This window comes from Arachis duranensis, chromosome 3 (assembly GCF_000817695.3).
Source record: "Arachis duranensis cultivar V14167 chromosome 3, aradu.V14167.gnm2.J7QH, whole genome shotgun sequence".
Lineage (NCBI taxonomy): Eukaryota > Viridiplantae > Streptophyta > Magnoliopsida > Fabales > Fabaceae > Arachis > Arachis duranensis.
In genome coordinates, this window is record NC_029774.3 from 7,084,794 (window position 1) to 7,100,891 (window position 16,098).

The following is a 16,098-nucleotide window of genomic DNA, read 5'->3' on the forward strand; positions in this document are numbered from 1 at the left end:
GCGATTTCCTTATTCGCAGGTGATTTGTTTAAGTTGGTCCTAGAGCCCAAACCACTGACTTGGGTTTTTCTAAATGGGCCCACCATAGAAATACTCCAACTCTCCAAGCAAGACCTTCTTTTACCATTTTCCAAATAAAAAAGATTATCTTTCACAACTCAATTTCAATTGGCCAAACAAAAATATTGTTAAAGTGAAACTGCTTCCCCAATCACCGAAAAAAAATGTTTCGAACTCTCCGATCCCGGCTCCGATCACAGCGGCGCCCTCGCTATGGGTTGTTGCTATGTGCCCTCGTTTCAACCCTCTTCCTCTTCTCTTTCCACCACACACCCCAAACCAACAACCCCCACCACCACCGCCACCATCATCACCGTCACCACCATCATCGTCGTTTTCTCAGAAGAATCCATCCCTTCCACCATTTGGTCAACTACGACACCCTCCTCTCCGATTCCGTCGTCGACGCCGCATCTTCCAGCGAGGACGCCATCGACGCCCTTGACATCGTCGACGAACAATCCACTCTCGGTGACACATCAGACGATGACGACACTGCTGACGCCGGCGAAGAACCCTCCCTCATCCAACTTAATGTTTCCGGCTACTTCTTCTACCATGTCGGTGGCGCCATTAGAAAGGCCTTCACCAAGAGTTCCCCGGGGGATCGGGAAGATGGGTCTCGCCAAGTTGGAATCTTTTTGGGGTCTCCGGTAATGGGTAATGAAGTTTTGTTAATATGCATTCTGGTTTGTGTTTATCCTACTAATTGTTTTTGGAAGGAATTTACTGATTATTAAAGGAATTGATGGGCTTCTTCGGTGTCACTCACCCAAAAAAGGGTGTGGAAGACACTCTTCTTTTGAAATTGGGAAGAAAGTATTCGCCTTTGAGGGAAGGTTGGGGTGATTGGTTTGATAAAAAGGGTGACTTTTTGAGGAAGGATAAGATGCTTAGGTCAAATTTAGAAGGGTTGAATCCCCTTCATAATCCTTTTCTTCAGGACCCTGATGGTGTTGGTGTAACTGGTTTGACCAAAGGTGATAAGATTTTGCATAAGGCATTGTTGAATGAACTTAAGCGGCAACCCTTTCGTGGAGAAAAGTTGCCAGGAAGCTCACAACATGATTGAATGTTCATCTTTACAATGAATGTGGTGTTGTTGAATTGTTGTATATACGTTACTTCCCAGTTCCTTGGATGCAAAATATTGTGTCATATGTTACTAGCTACTAACAATTAATTTACTTTTGTTATTTTTTTTTTTTAATATGCTTTCTCTTCACAAGCTGCTGCAATAGCATATAGTGGTGGATAGGTTTGTAAATTGTTGTATTTAATTACTTCCAAGTTCCTTGGATACAAAATAGTGTCATGTTACTAATTACTAACAATTAGGACTAATATAAGGCATGTAAAATTGTAGTGTGTTCTTCTTTATTGAATTGAATTTAATTTTGTTAATATGCATTCTGGTTTGTGTTTATCCTACTAATTGTTTTTGGAAGGAATTTACTGATTATTAAAGGAATTGATGGGCTTCTTCGGTGTCACTCACCCAAAAAAGGGTGTGGAAGACACTCTTCTTTTGAAATTGGGAAGAAAGTATTCGCCTTTGAGGGAAGGTTGGGGTGATTGGTTTGATAAAAAGGGTGACTTTTTGAGGAAGGATAAGATGCTTAGGTCTAATTTGGAAGGGTTGAATCCCCTTCATAATCCTTTTCTTCAGGACCCTGATGGTGTTGGTGTAACTGGTTTGACCAAAGGTGACAAGATTTTGCATAAGGCATTGTTGAATGAGCTTAAGGAGCAACGCTTTCATGGAAAAAAGTTGCAAGGAAGCTCACAACATGATTGAATGTTCATCTTTACAATGAATGTGGTGTTGTTGAATTGTTGTATATACGTTACTTCCCAGTTCCTTGGATGCAAAATATTGTGTCATATGTTACTAGCTACTAACAATTAATTTACTTTTGTTAATATTTATTCTGATTAAGTTTATCTTTATCCTACATTTAATTGTTTTTGGAAGGAATTTGCTGATTACTTCTTTGGTGTTACACCAATTATCTATTTAGGAATATTTTGCCTGAATATAATGCAACTATTAGATTACCTTAATGCATGATAATGACTTGAAATGTATATCTCTTAAAAACAAGTTTCTAGTCAAATAAAGTGTTAAATTCTTCTACAAACAAAATTATTCAAAACTTTATTTTTGTGCAATATATGCACAGAAATTTAAAAACTGCGGTAAGAAGCCTCAAATTTCTCTCCATTACGTGCAACTAGGCTGCGTTTGGTTTGTGTATGTATTAAGACATAGACATTGAGACATAGACACTTGAGACATAGACATAAAATATTTGTATTTGTGTATAGTGTTTGGATATAAATAGACATGACATTAGGAGAGTGTCTAATATTGTGTTTGTTTTAAAGAACAAGACACTACATAATTAATAAAAGACTATTTTGTCCTTGAAATTAAAAATAAAAATAAAAAAAATTAAAAAACAAAAACTACTTCAGGAAGTTGCAAATTGTTTCGAGGGTTTCTCTCCCCTTACCCCTACCCCCAAAAATCTCTCTTCTAGCCTCCTCCTTCTTCGCCGATGGGTGGATCTTTTCTGGGAGGATCTTTGTGTGGTTCTTCTTCTTCGAGGTGAATCTCTGTGCGATTCCTCTTCTTCTCCTTCTTCTTCTTCTTCTTCTCTTTCTTCTTCTTCTTCGTCTTCTCCTTCTTCTCCTCGTTCTTCTTCTTAATTGTTGGGTCATTATTTGTAGGTCCATTTAGCCGGCGTTGCTCACAGAGTATTGCTCATCGATGGAGAGCGCCGTGTGTTGATATCTGGTTTTATTCGTTACCGTCGAAATACTCCAGAGGTGCCACTCTCTTTCTCTGTATTGGTATGAATGTTTTTTTGTTATTTTCTACAGAGCATATGATGAGTTTTTGGTCCCATGAAAGTGAATTAGTGACAAAATTATTAATAGTGTTCAAAGACTAATTAGTGATAAAATTATTAATAGTTTTTCTATACTTCTTTTAATATTTTCAGATATTTGCCTGCATAAATTAAAACTGAATTAATATGTTTGGTTATTTTAGCCTTCAACTGATATGAAAATTCAGGTTGAGTATATCCTTTGCATAAGTATTCAATCTGAATTCTATGTTACAATCACAGAGACCTGCAGGGGGACAAATTATCCGGTCAAATACCAGATGAAATTGGGAACTGTGCTGATCTTACTCATATGTACGTGCTTTCTAGTACTTTGCCTTGTTTGCATGTTGTTGTTCTCTAATTCAGTTAATTGTTTTATCTATATTATAACTCCTGATACGATTACTTACGTGATGAAATTGAAGGGATTTGTCTGACAATCAGCTATATGGTGATTTACCTTTGTCCATATCAAAGCTGAAACAGCTTGAGTTTTTGTAAGTTTTAAAACAGTATATTATTTTTAAGTTTGTCTTGTTTCATGTGGATAGGAGAGTTTTATGTTTTGTTGGCAAATGCAGGAATTTGAAGAGGAATCAGTTGACTGGTCCCATTCCCACAACTTTATCCCAAATCCCAAACCTGAAAACCCTGTAAGTTTATTTAAATGTAAATTTTTATGAGCTTGGGGTTATGCCATGTATTTCAATCAAATTCAAATGTGCATTAATCTTGGTGGTAATCTTTCTTCGGATATTTCTGATTTTCTGTATTTCATGTTCCATTGCAAGTCCTTTTATTCGTGAATGCATTCTAATAATTGCATTCTCTCATTTGCAGCGATCTTGCACAAAACAAGCTCATTGGAGAGATACCTAGACTACTCTATTGGAATGAAGTCTTGCAGTACCTGTGTGTATTCTCCTTTCTTTGTATAATTTTCATTTATGGATGGATGTTTCCTGGTGTTTGCACTAATCTCCAAACGGTTAATTTTGATTATGCAATGGTAAAGTGGATTGCGAGGGAACATGTTGACTGGAACTTTGTCCCATGATATCTGTCAATTAACTGGTCTGTGGTATTTGTAAGTACCCCTTTGCATACACCTTAGGCTTCTCTTTGTTGTATCCTATGTTCTTCCTTTGGTTTTTAAGTTTTGACCTTTCTTATCCTTTATTATTCTCCTTGACTTCCCAGTGATGTAAGAGGCAATAACTTGACTGGAACTATACCTGACAGCATTGGGAACTGTACAAGTTTTGAAATATTGTATGTAAATTTTCTGGTGCTTTCAATGTCTGTATTTCTTTTCTCTAGTTTTGCAGTGTTACTATATGTTATCATTGAATTTTCAGGGACATCTCATATAATCAGATTTCTGGAGAGATTCCCTATAATATTGGATTTCTTCAAGTGGCTACATTGTGAGTATTCTGGCTAAGGAATTATTGTAGTTATTAGCATAGATATGATCAATTGATTTGTATTTAAGTTAAGAATTCAGGTTATAAACATCAACACAGGATTAAGAAAACACAAGTTCTAAACAATACTTGATTCCAAATCTGCAAAATTCAATAGAATTTTGTAGTTTTGCAGAAATTTAAGTGCACATTTGCGCAAACTCACCTAATAAATAAGTTAAGTGCAGCCTCCTAATATACATAATGCAGAATTCAATATCCTTTAGTAGGACTGCACAATTTTAAGTGCAAATTGCACAATACGATTAACATTTGCCTGATGGATAACATAGTTGCATAATAGCAGAAAATCAACACAGAATATTGGACAATATGAATAAAATTCTATTCACGCATAAAGGAGTTGCAAACTAGTTAGTGTACTTCACTTGATTAGCATAAGAAAAAATAACATAATGCAGAAAATTCTGATAAGTTTTAGCAAAAGACACCATAATAAGTTAACTACTAAGACCACCATTTACACCCAACAATAGCTAAAAAATTTTCATGATATCTCGTGCGAATGCCGCCTTTTCTTCGTCCAAACTCCAAAAGGTTGCCTTCAATTCTGGATTCTGCACAAATTTCTTTGCAATTTGCACGATCTCCATTGTGTTAAAACCAAGACTCTTTAGCGTTCGGCCAAGATTCACTTGCTCATTAACACCAGACATTGCATTGGCTAGAACCTGCACATGCTTTCCTTGATCCTCAACCGCAGCTTTAAAAGTTTCAGCTAAGTTTGATAGGACTGCAGCATCATTGCTTTTTCTAGTTGCAGTGTGACGTCCCTGAATCTTCTCACTTGACGAAGCAAATGAGGTTGAAAAAGTATTGGGTAGTTCGCTCTCGCCAGCTGCTAAGTCCTCCATGTCAACATCGTCTCCGCCTAAACCCAACCCACCAGCTGTGGTCGCAGCAAATGTAGAGCCCGGTGTGACATCTTCTTCAGCATCTTTTCCACTGCATGCATCAAGACCAGTAGCTCTATCCTTGCCAAAAATACCCCCAAGACGTTCAAACAACGGAAATGGCTTGCCTGGAGTGTAGAGTGTAACATTGCGACCCTGTACAACATAAAACAAAGCATCCAATTACATGAAAATTAAAAAGTTCTTGCTAAGAAGAATGATTAAATGCGTAAAAATTACTATCTCACCTTTCCCCAAGCTTCCAATACTTGTTTACTATCCACTTCAACACACATCTTTTCAGAATTCCACCCAAAACCACTACAACCCAACATCTCAGCCACAAACATATATTTTTCTTTCAGGCGCTTGTGTTTGTTTCTGATGTGCTTCACAGTGAGACCACATCCAGGGAACTTCTCATTCATCTTATCCGCCAGCTTTTGAAATGCCCCTGGCTTAAATTGACCGGCATCTGCCCTCTTGCCTTCAACAACCAATTCCTCCATGAACGCCACAAATTGTTCAGTTTCTTGTTCAGTCCATTGGCGGGGTGTGGAGGCCATTTGCTGCTAGCTAATCTTTATGCACAATAACAAATAAAGTAAACCATGGCAGCATAATTACTATCAAAATTAGAGTTCAATGGTATTAGAATTAGCTTTAGAATTACTTACAGCAAAGTAAAACCTACTAGCAAATTTAGTGCAGAAAAGTACTACCTCGAAATTATAAGTGCGGTACAATTAAAATAATCACTAGCACAATATTAACATCTTCAAAGATTTCAATACTTTTCTAGAATTCTGACATCTTTTTGAAACAATTAAAACAAACCCTTGTCTAATTATATGTTTAATTAGAATACAAATAATGAATCCGAGTTGGCAAATACATATTGCATAAAGAAAAAAGCTCAAATGAATTCAAATACAATAATCTATAGTCTAGGACAATTGCAAACATAAAAAAACTAGCAAAGCATAAAAACTTTACGCGCCACGTTCTCCTCTCCATATTTCCCACATCTCGGTTGCTAGGTCCTCACGCCATTGAGTCCACTCATGGCTACTTTCCACAACATCAATAGTGTCAGCTTCATCAACAATAGTATCATCTCCTACCGGTATGTGTTCTGGCAAAAGAGTTGCATCTTCTTCGGGATCAACATCCATGTTCATACGAATAAAATTTTGTAACAAACAACAAGCAATAATAATGTGGCTTTGAACCCTAATAGGATAGAACGAGGGACTTCGTAGAATTGCCCATCTTTTCTTAAGCAACCCAAAGCACCGCTCAATCACATTTCTAGCCGAAGAATGCTTCTTATTAAATAACTCTAGACGATTTTGTGGTGCCCGATGACCTTGAACCCACTCATTCACATGATAGCGAACATTTCTATAAGGAGATAAAAATCCTCTCCCATTGGTATAGAACACAATACCTTGTGAAAATACCTACTAATAGTTTCACCAGACCTATAGAACCTAACTTGTACGCTCCGATTTTTGGTATGGTGAGCTAATATGATTAAGAAAGTAGCTACTTGCTCGCCTATGCCAACATGACCGTCTTCGTCTAATCCACCTTGAACTTGTAGCAATTCACATAAAGTTGCAAATGCATTTAAACTCATTCTTAACTCCCATATGCAATTTCTATCTCCACCCTCCCCAATGATATTATCTAATGCATCTCGCCTTAATGGCAATGTGTTCACTCTTCGACCAATCGAAGTATGACCCCGCCTTCTATTCCTAATATACATATATAAAGTAACTAAAAAAAGCAGCATTAACGTGTCAAATTGCATTCTCATAATCCAGTAATATCCAACACATAGCTTAATTTGTTCAGAACGATCCATCATCACTTCCTAAGAAACAATAACAAGTAAATACATAAATGAAGAACTCTAATAACTTGAGAGAATAGGAAAAATACTCAATTAAACTAAAAATAGAAAAAATTCACATTACATAAGCATATACTCACATAATCAAAGTCAAAGCATACTAATAGAGTTCAAAACTAATTAAATAGAAAAGGCATGATTGAAATCTAATTAAATACATATCAATAAAATTATCAGCTGAAAAATAATTAAGGGTTTTAATATGAAATTTCTAAAAAATAATACTTTAAGATAGGTGATTGATAACTTTCTAAAACAAAATTGATTCTGACTACTATCACAATGAAACAAGATCCAAATTTGTAAATTAACATATCAATTTCTACAAACAATTATCATCCAACTTATTTAATTTCTACAAACACATAATACAAACAATTTGATCAACAATTTAGTAAGCAGTTTAATAAGCAATTTTATAAACACAATACAAATAAATTGCCCTCTAGCATTCCTCAAAGACAATAATTAAAAAGCTGACCTATTAATAATTTGATAAGTAATTTCATTAACATATTAATCAGCAATTTCAACAATATTTTTATCACTAGTTTTATCAACAATCAGGTACAATAACAAGAGCAAATTGATAGCAGAATTTCATTTATCACAACAGCAAAATCTCCTTCTACAACTCTTTTTTTTATGACCTAAGCAATTTTCTTAAACAATTGGGTCCACTCTTTTCTTTGTTGAGGCCGTGGCCAGGGTACACCCAGGAATTCCATTGCCTTACAATTCGATAGTTCACATACCCATACACTAGAATAGCACTCTAGAGATACCTAGACTACTCTATTGGAATGAAGTCTTGCAGTACCTGTGTGTATTCTCCTTTCTTTGTATAATTTTCATTTATGGATGGATGTTTCCTGGTGTTTGCACTAATCTCCAAACGGTTAATTTTGATTATGCAATGGTAAAGTGGATTGCGAGGGAACATGTTGACTGGAACTTTGTCCCATGATATCTGTCAATTAACTGGTCTGTGGTATTTGTAAGTACCCCTTTGCATACACCTTAGGCTTCTCTTTGTTGTATCCTATGTTCTTCCTTTGGTTTTTAAGTTTTGACCTTTCTTATCCTTTATTATTCTCCTTGACTTCCCAGTGATGTAAGAGGCAATAACTTGACTGGAACTATACCTGACAGCATTGGGAACTGTACAAGTTTTGAAATATTGTATGTAAATTTTCTGGTGCTTTCAATGTCTGTATTTCTTTTCTCTAGTTTTGCAGTGTTACTATATGTTATCATTGAATTTTCAGGGACATCTCATATAATCAGATTTCTGGAGAGATTCCCTATAATATTGGATTTCTTCAAGTGGCTACATTGTGAGTATTCTGGCTAAGGAATTATTGTAGTTATTAGCATAGATATGATCAATTGATTTGTATTTTCTGTGTCTTAATGATTAACCCCGAAACTGAGGGGATTATTTTCATCATCATTATCGTGTTATGACTATCTTTCTCTCTGCATAGGTCACTTCAAGGAAATAGACTTTTTGAATGCATAAGGAGCATACAAAGAAAGAAAATCTCAAGGAATAAAGCTACAAGAGGAGAAGACAAAGCGCTAGTATCTTATGATGGCTGTTGGGATATTAATAGACTTTGAAAGTTGTATTTTTCTTTTGTCATATTTGGCTTTGTATTTTTACAATGGATCATGACAAACAATAGCATAAGAGTAATTTGTGTTTAGCTTTAGCAAATATACGATTGCTGGGTCCTTCTTTTGTAATGAAATTATATGAATTGAAAATTCAATGAAAAGTTGTTTCTTTGATGTTTACTTTGGTTTGCTTTGTTCCTTTTTTTTACCAACAGTGTTTGGAGTTATATCTTGAATGATTTGCACAAATATGTCAGTGCAGAAATTAAGAATTCAGGTTATAAACATCAACACAGGATTAAGAAAACACAAGTTGTAAGCAATTTTTCATTCCAAATCTGTGGAAGTGCATAAATTTTTGAGACAATATTACACAATACAATTAATATTCACCTGATAAATAGATTAAGTGCAGAAGATTAACATAGATAATGCAGAATTCAATAGAATTTTGCAGTTTTGCACAAATTTAAGTGCAAAGTTGCACACACTCACCTGATAAATAACTTAAGTGCAGAAACCTAATATACATAATGCAGAATTCAATAAGTCTTTTGGTAGGATTGCACAACATAAGACTGAAAAAGTCTAATAAGTTTTAGCAAAAGAGACCATAATATGCTAACAACTAAGACCACCAACGACACCCAACAATAGCTAAAAGTTTTCCATTATATCTCGTGCGAATGCTGTCTTTTCTTCGTCCAAACTCCAAAAGGTTGCCTTCAATTCTGGATTCTGCACAAATTTCTTTGCAATTTGCACGATCTCCATTGTGTTAAAACCAAGACTCTTTAGCGTTCGGCCAAGATTCACTTGCTCATTAACACCAGACATTGCATTGGCTAGAACCTGCACATGCTTTCCTTGATCCTCAACCGCAGCTTTAAAAGTTTCAGCTAAGTTTGATAGGACTGCAGCATCATTGTTTTTCTTAGTTGCAGTGTGACGTCCTTGATTTTTCTCACTTGAAGAGGCAAACGAGGTTGAAAAGGTATTGGGTAGTTCGCTCTCGGCAGCTGCTAAGTCCTCCATGTCAACATCATCTCCAGCTAAACCCAAGCCACCAGCTGTGGCCGCAGCAAATGTAGAGCCCGGTGTGACATCTTCTTCAGCATCTTTTCCACTGCATGCATCAAGACCAGTAGTTCTATCCTTGCCAAAAATACCCCCAAGACGTTCAAACAACGGAAATGGCTTGCCTGGAGTGTAGAGTGTAACATTGCGACCCTGTACAACATAAAACAAAGCATCCAATTACATGAAAATTAAAAAGTTCTTGCTAAGAAGAATGATTAAATGCGTAAAAATTACTATCTCACCTTTCCCCAAGCTTCCAATACTTGTTTACTATCCACTTCAACACACATCTTTTCAGAATTCCACCCAAAACCACTACAACCCAACATCTCAGCCACAAACATATATTTTTCTTTCAGGCGCTTGTGTTTGTTTCTGATGTGCTTCACAGTGAGACCACATCCAGGGAACTTCTCATTCATCTTATCCGCCAGCTTTTGAAATGCCCCTGGCTTAAATTGACCGGCATCTGCCCTCTTGCCTTCAACAACCAATTCCTCCATGAACGCCACAAATTGTTCAGTTTCTTGTTCAGTCCATTGGCGGGGTGTGGAGGCCATTTGCTGCTAGCTAATCTTTATGCACAATAACAAATAAAGTAAACCATGGCAGCATAATTACTATCAAAATTAGAGTTCAATGGTATTAGAATTAGCTTTAGAATTACTTACAGCAAAGTAAAACCTACTAGCAAATTTAGTGCAGAAAAGTACTACCTCGAAATTATAAGTGCAGTACAATTAAAATAATCAGTAGCACAATATTAACATCTTCAAAGATTTCAATACTTTTCTAGAATTTTGACATCTTTTTGAAACAATTAAAACAAACCCTTGTCTAATTATATGTTTAATTAGAATACAAATTATGAATCCGAGTTGGCAAATACATATTGCATAAAGAAAAAAGCTCAAATGAATTCAAATACAATAATCTATAGTCTAGGACAATTGCAAACATAACAAGACTAGCAAAGCATAAAAACTTTACGCGCCACGTTCTCCTCTCCATATTTCCCACATCTCGGTTGCTAGGTCCTCACGCCATTGAGTCCACTCATGGCTACTTTCCACAACATCAATAGTGTCAGCTTCATCAACAATAGTATCATCTCCTACCGGTATGTGTTCTGGCAAAAGAGTTGCATCTTCTTCGGGATCAACATCCATGTTCATACGAATAAAATTTTGTAACAAACAACAAGCAATAATAATGTGGCTTTGAACCCTAATAGGATAGAACGAGGGACTTCGTAGAATTGCCCATCTTTTCTTAAGCAACCCAAAGCACCGCTCAATCACATTTCTAGCCGAAGAATGCTTCTTATTAAATAACTCTAGACGATTTTGTGGTGCCCGATGACCTTGAACCCACTCATTCACATGATAGCGAACATTTCTATAAGGAGATAAAAATCCTCTCCCATTGGTATAGCCAGCATCCACTAAGTAATAACACCCTAAAACGAAAGGATGGAAAAGTATAAGAAATACATTGTAATTTTCATAAACAATAGTTATTATTCTTTTCAAAAGATTACTCTAGACATACCAATGGGTATTTTCAAGCCATTACGTCGAGTAATAGCATCCCTAAGTACCCTTGAATCAGATGCCGATCCTTCCCAACCGCTAAGGACATAGACAAAATTCATGTTCCGATTGCAGACTCCTAAGACATTGGTGGATATTCTAGATTTCCTCGTCCGATATCTAGATTTATCACTCTTCGGGACTGTGACATCTATGTAAGTTCCATCTAATGCTCATAGACAACCCTATCAAATATATAAAAAAAAAACAGTTATTACACGCAGAGTAAACTTGACCAATAAACATTGGAGCTACATACACGACCTACCTTGAACCATTTCCATCTGGGATCTACACAATCTTCCGGTACAGGGTCTGCCTTTGCAAATAAGAGACTTTGGACACGCAAAACCGAACACAATACCTTGTGAAAATACCTACTAATAGTTTCACCAGACCTATAGAACCTAACTTGTACGCTCCGATTTTTGGTATGGTGAGCTAATATGATTAAGAAAGTAGCTACTTGCTCGCCTATGCCAACATGACCGTCTTCGTCTAATCCACCTTGAACTTGTAGCAATTCACATAAAGTTGCAAATGCATTTAAACTCATTCTTAACTCCCATATGCAATTTCTATCTCCACCCTCCCCAATGATATTATCTAATGCATCTCGCCTTAATGGCAATGTGTTCACTCTTCGACCAATCGAAGAATGACCCCGCCTTCTATTCCTAATATACATATATAAAGTAACTAAAAAAAGCAGCATTAACGTGTCAAATTGCATTCTCATAATCCAGTAATATCCAACACATAGCTTAATTTGTTCAGAACGATCCATCATCACTTCCTAAGAAACAATAACAAGTAAATACATAAATGAAGAACTCTAACAACTTGAGAGAATAGGAAAAATACTCAATTAAACTAAAAATAGAAAAAATTCACATTACATAAGCATATACTCACATAATCAAAGTCAAAGCATACTAATAGAGTTCAAAACTAATTAAATAGAAAAGGCATGATTGAAATCTAATTAAATACATATCAATAAAATTATCAGCTGAAAAATAATTAAGGGTTTTAATATGAAATTTCTAAAAAATAATACTTTAAGATAGGTGATTGATAACTTTCTAAAACAAAATTGATTCTGACTACTATCACAATGAAACAAGATCCAAATTTGTAAATTAACATATCAATTTCTACAAACAATTATCATCCAACTTATTTAATTTCTACAAACACATAATACAAACAATTTGATCAACAATTTACTAAGCAGTTTAATAAGCAATTTTATAAACACAATACAAATAAATTGCCCTCTAGCATTCCTCAAAGACAATAATTAAAAAGCTGACCTATTAATAATTTGATAAGCAATTTCATTAACATATTAATCAGCAATTTCAACAATATTTTTATCACTAGTTTTATCAACAATCAGGTACAATAACAAGAGCAAATTGATAGCAGAATTTCATTTATCACAACAGCAAAATCTCCTTCTACAACTCTTTTTTTTATGACCTAAGCAATTTTCTTAAACAATTGGGTCCACTCTTTTCTTTGTTCAGGCCGTGGCCAGGGTACACCCAGGAATTCCATTGCCTTACAATTCGATAGTTCACATACCCATACACTAGAATAGCACTCAATCAACAATAACACATATTATCAATAATCAACCATCTCTGTCATTTTATCTGGCCCGTTTCTATTATATATAATAATTATAACTAATATTAACTTGGCAAACAAAAAATTCCCTTAAGATTCCATTATTTACTATTATTCAATTAGCACCAACAGCAGCACAACAAACGGTAGGTGTGGCTCCCTCCACCTAATGATGATAATGATTTCTTTAGTAAAAGACAAGGTAGGTAATACATATGAGTCATCAAGACTATAAATCTCGTGCATTATCCTACTATATAATTTTTTCCATCCAAACAATAATAATAGAGAAAAATACCAGAGGCAACAATGCAAAGCACAGCTAGGAGGAGGCTAATACGGCTGCGGGATGAAGAGGCAAAGGGGGTAGAGCAGCAAAACAAGCTCACCACTACCGGAGCACAGCCCGCAATAAGCAGAGAGGAGAGTCGGTGGGAAACGGAGATGATGTGCGACGGTGGTACAGCTTCGATGGTGGATTGAGCAATTGCAGAAGAAGAAACACTTGTTAGGGTTTGTAATTAAAAAGGGAGATACTTGGAATTTTAGAAAATGAATAAGGATAAAATAGTCTAAAAAAAAGAATGCAGATCCGTGTCCTTCACCCAAAATCCGTGTCTCGCCATTTTCCTGAGACATGAAATACATGTATGTTGTGTATGTTTGTGTGTAAGCGTGTCCTTCTTATTTTTGTGTCTCACAAACCAAACAATAGACACGTCCCACCGTGTCTATGTCTTGGCAAGACATGGACATCAAACAAACGGAGTGGTAGTTAAGTATTGCACAATAATACAGGTACCATAATAAATCAGTGCATGTGGACCACATATTTATTTTTTCTTTCTTTTCTTTCTTGGATTGTACTTGTTCCAATTTCCAAAGCATGCATCTCTCTTTTCAATTTTTCTGTTAGTTCCCAGATTCCCTTATTTGTCATTTAGCATATAAATTATTATTATTATTATTATTATTATTATTATTATTATTATTTGTGACGGTACCTTGGAATTTGGGATTACTATAAGAACAACGGATTTTGATGACATGCATTTTGACCCGTTTGTATTTTTTATTTTTTATTTTTTCGTGAGTTAACATAAATGAATAAAATAATTTAAAAAAGGGGTCAGAAGTAAATAAATAACAAGCTCCAGTTTATAATTAAACTACATTTTTTTCTACTATTTATTAGGGATATCACTGGGTTTAGTTTAGTTTTTCTCATAGATATATTATGTTCGTTCAAAAAAAAAATCTAGTTTCTTAAAATTTTGCCCTTATTTGTTATTCTTGTGTAAATAATATCCTTTCATTGCAATTTGTAAAAAAAAAAAACAAAACAAAAATATAAATACTATTTAAATTATAATAATTCGTAAAATATATTAGAAAGGTAACTGTTTTAAATGAATGTGTTAAGATAATTTTTTTATTTTATGAATTAATTTTTGTTATTAAGTTAAATACACTCAATTTTAATCTTTTACAAGTGTATTAACCCATGCTATGCACGTGATAAGATTGAAATTATAATTTTAAATTATTTTGTTAAGATTAATTTAACTTATAATAATTTGATTAATAAAAATAAAACATGTTATGTATTATTTATTTTTTTCTTAAGCTAGTGTTAAATATATTAACTCGAAAATAGCTATTATTTGGTTTTAGTAATCTACTTTCTTTAATAAATCAAACATATATACTCAATGTGACCATAAATAACTTAATAATACTTAGACCCACCAATAAATTTTTATATGTTATTTTACCGTCAAATAAAAACATATCAAAATTAGCTCAAAATAAATAATAAATTATTAGAGAATTATAATGCATAAAATTCTCTAATAAATAAAAAATAATTTAAATCTACTAAAAAATAATTGAACAATTTTCTTTGATGTCTGCAAAATATATACTTGAAATAATATTATATCAATGTTAGTATACAGTTTTACAATTATCGACCGTATTTACTATACATGACTCTTTTTTAAAAGTTATTCTATACACGTGTGCAGTTGGAAGATAAATTACTGGACTTTATTTTATTTTTCTAAATTATTATAATTATGCATTATTCATTAAATGCTAATTGTAATATTGTAATATAATTATAATAAAGATATTTTCTAAAAATAAATTTAAAAGAAAGAATAGTACTTTTATTTTGAAGGAAAAAATAGTTCACAAAAAATTGACACCTCATTTTAGTTAGTTGAAAAAAAATTCAATTTTAGTATATTAATAGATAGATATTATTTTGTAGTTTTCTTCTAATGGCAAGAATACATTTTCTTCACAAGAGCTTTCTAGGAGATAGCTAGATTTTATTGACATTTGTTATTCATATATGCAAAAAAATATTAAAAATAATATGAACGCAATTAGGAAGAAAAATAGAATTGTATTTATATTTGTAACAAACTAACAACTAAAGATTCAAAGATTAAAAGAATATAATATATCAATTAAGATATGAGAATAATTGATTTGTTGATTCAAATATAGTTCAAAGTAAATAGAATGTGTTAACATTAATTAACAATGATTATTTTGAAAAAGAAATACACAATTTTTGAATTTTAAAAGCAAACATTTATTAAAAGAAGAAGCTATTATAAAGAAATTTTCATATGAAAATTACATTATAAATTGTTAGATAAGTCAATTAAACAATTAAATATATTAAATTATTAAAAAAACATTAAATAAAAAAAATCATCGAACAGTGAATCTTGATTGTCCTTTACTAAATACTTACAAAAATTGTATGACAAGAAACAAAATTGGCATATTATTCTAGTCATTAGTGTAGAAACTGATATTTTCATGTTGCCTTTTTATTTTCAAATTGGCCATATTCATGTGGATTTTTAAAAAATATTTGTATGTAATATAATATTT

General features: G+C 33.7%; 4 protein-coding genes across 12 annotated transcripts in view; 2 read left to right on the forward strand and 2 right to left on the reverse strand.

Moving 5' to 3' along the window:
* The first annotated feature begins 224 nt into the window (after nucleotides 1–224).
* On the forward strand, nucleotides 225–1,132 carry LOC107477257 (uncharacterized protein At4g19900-like). The gene is made up of 2 exons (XM_016097241.1): nucleotides 225–713; nucleotides 803–1,132. Exons 1-2 carry the CDS (start codon nucleotides 225–227, stop codon nucleotides 1,130–1,132), a joined length of 819 nt encoding a protein of 272 aa, XP_015952727.1.
* A 1,405-nt stretch (nucleotides 1,133–2,537) lies between these two features.
* On the forward strand, nucleotides 2,538–9,058 carry LOC107477246 (LRR receptor-like serine/threonine-protein kinase ERL2). Of its 8 annotated transcripts, none has more exons than XM_052259429.1 (10): nucleotides 2,538–2,671; nucleotides 2,794–2,892; nucleotides 3,198–3,269; nucleotides 3,383–3,454; nucleotides 3,539–3,610; nucleotides 3,798–3,869; nucleotides 3,973–4,044; nucleotides 8,369–8,440; nucleotides 8,527–8,595; nucleotides 8,746–9,058. In XM_052259429.1, coding segments are annotated over exons 3-10 (567 nt in total). In that variant the 5' UTR covers nucleotides 2,538–2,671; nucleotides 2,794–2,892; nucleotides 3,198–3,267; the 3' UTR covers nucleotides 8,882–9,058. The 8 variants fall into 8 exon arrangements, with proteins under 8 accessions (XP_052115389.1, XP_020993192.2, XP_052115392.1 ...); XM_021137533.2 differs by lacking the exons at nucleotides 8,369–8,440; nucleotides 8,527–8,595 and adding exons at nucleotides 4,158–4,229; nucleotides 4,316–4,384 and having other exon boundaries at nucleotides 2,573–2,681; XM_052259432.1 differs by having other exon boundaries at nucleotides 2,575–2,681; nucleotides 2,794–2,916.
* A 477-nt stretch (nucleotides 9,059–9,535) lies between these two features.
* Nucleotides 9,536–13,680, reverse strand: LOC127745426 (uncharacterized). The gene is made up of 3 exons (XM_052258117.1): nucleotides 13,484–13,680; nucleotides 10,201–10,533; nucleotides 9,536–10,108 (listed from the first exon to the last, which is right to left on the reverse strand). The coding sequence occupies exons 2-3, from the start codon at nucleotides 10,516–10,518 to the stop codon at nucleotides 9,536–9,538; spliced, it is 891 nt and encodes a 296-aa protein (XP_052114077.1). The 5' UTR covers nucleotides 10,519–10,533; nucleotides 13,484–13,680.
* Nucleotides 10,747–16,098, reverse strand: part of LOC127745752 (protein ALP1-like) — an 8,934-nt gene continuing 3,582 nt past the window's right edge. The window contains exons 1-3 of one of the 2 annotated variants that reach the window (XM_052259425.1): nucleotides 11,819–12,137; nucleotides 11,510–11,735; nucleotides 10,747–11,417 (exon numbers count right to left, since the gene is read on the reverse strand). In XM_052259425.1, the coding sequence (XP_052115385.1) occupies nucleotides 10,945–11,417; nucleotides 11,510–11,612 (576 nt within the window). In that variant the 5' untranslated portion in view covers nucleotides 11,613–11,735; nucleotides 11,819–12,137 and the 3' untranslated portion in view covers nucleotides 10,747–10,944. Of the gene's footprint in view, nucleotides 11,418–11,509; nucleotides 11,736–11,818; nucleotides 12,138–16,098 lie in introns of those variants that run through there. The other variant, XM_052259424.1, reaches the window with a different exon arrangement.

What these genes read in the sequence shown, in the direction of transcription:
- LOC107477257 (XM_016097241.1), top strand. Translation starts at nt 225, where the DNA reads ATGTTTCGAACTCTCCGATCCCGGCTCCGATCACAGCGGCGCCCTCGC. An exon ending in GAATCTTTTTGGGGTCTCCG is followed by an intron (nt 714 to 802) that starts GTAATGGGTAAT and finishes TGATTATTAAAG; the next exon opens with GAATTGATGGGCTTCTTCGG.
- LOC107477246 (XM_052259429.1), top strand. An exon ending in CTGAAACAGCTTGAGTTTTT is followed by an intron (nt 3,455 to 3,538) that starts GTAAGTTTTAAA and finishes TGGCAAATGCAG; the next exon opens with GAATTTGAAGAGGAATCAGT. An exon ending in ATCCCAAACCTGAAAACCCT is followed by an intron (nt 3,611 to 3,797) that starts GTAAGTTTATTT and finishes TCTCATTTGCAG; the next exon opens with CGATCTTGCACAAAACAAGC.
- LOC127745426 (XM_052258117.1), bottom strand. Translation starts at nt 10,518, where the DNA reads ATGGCCTCCACACCCCGCCAATGGACTGAACAAGAAACTGAACAATTT. An exon ending in TATTGGAAGCTTGGGGAAAG is followed by an intron (nt 10,109 to 10,200) that starts GTGAGATAGTAA and finishes TATGTTGTACAG; the next exon opens with GGTCGCAATGTTACACTCTA.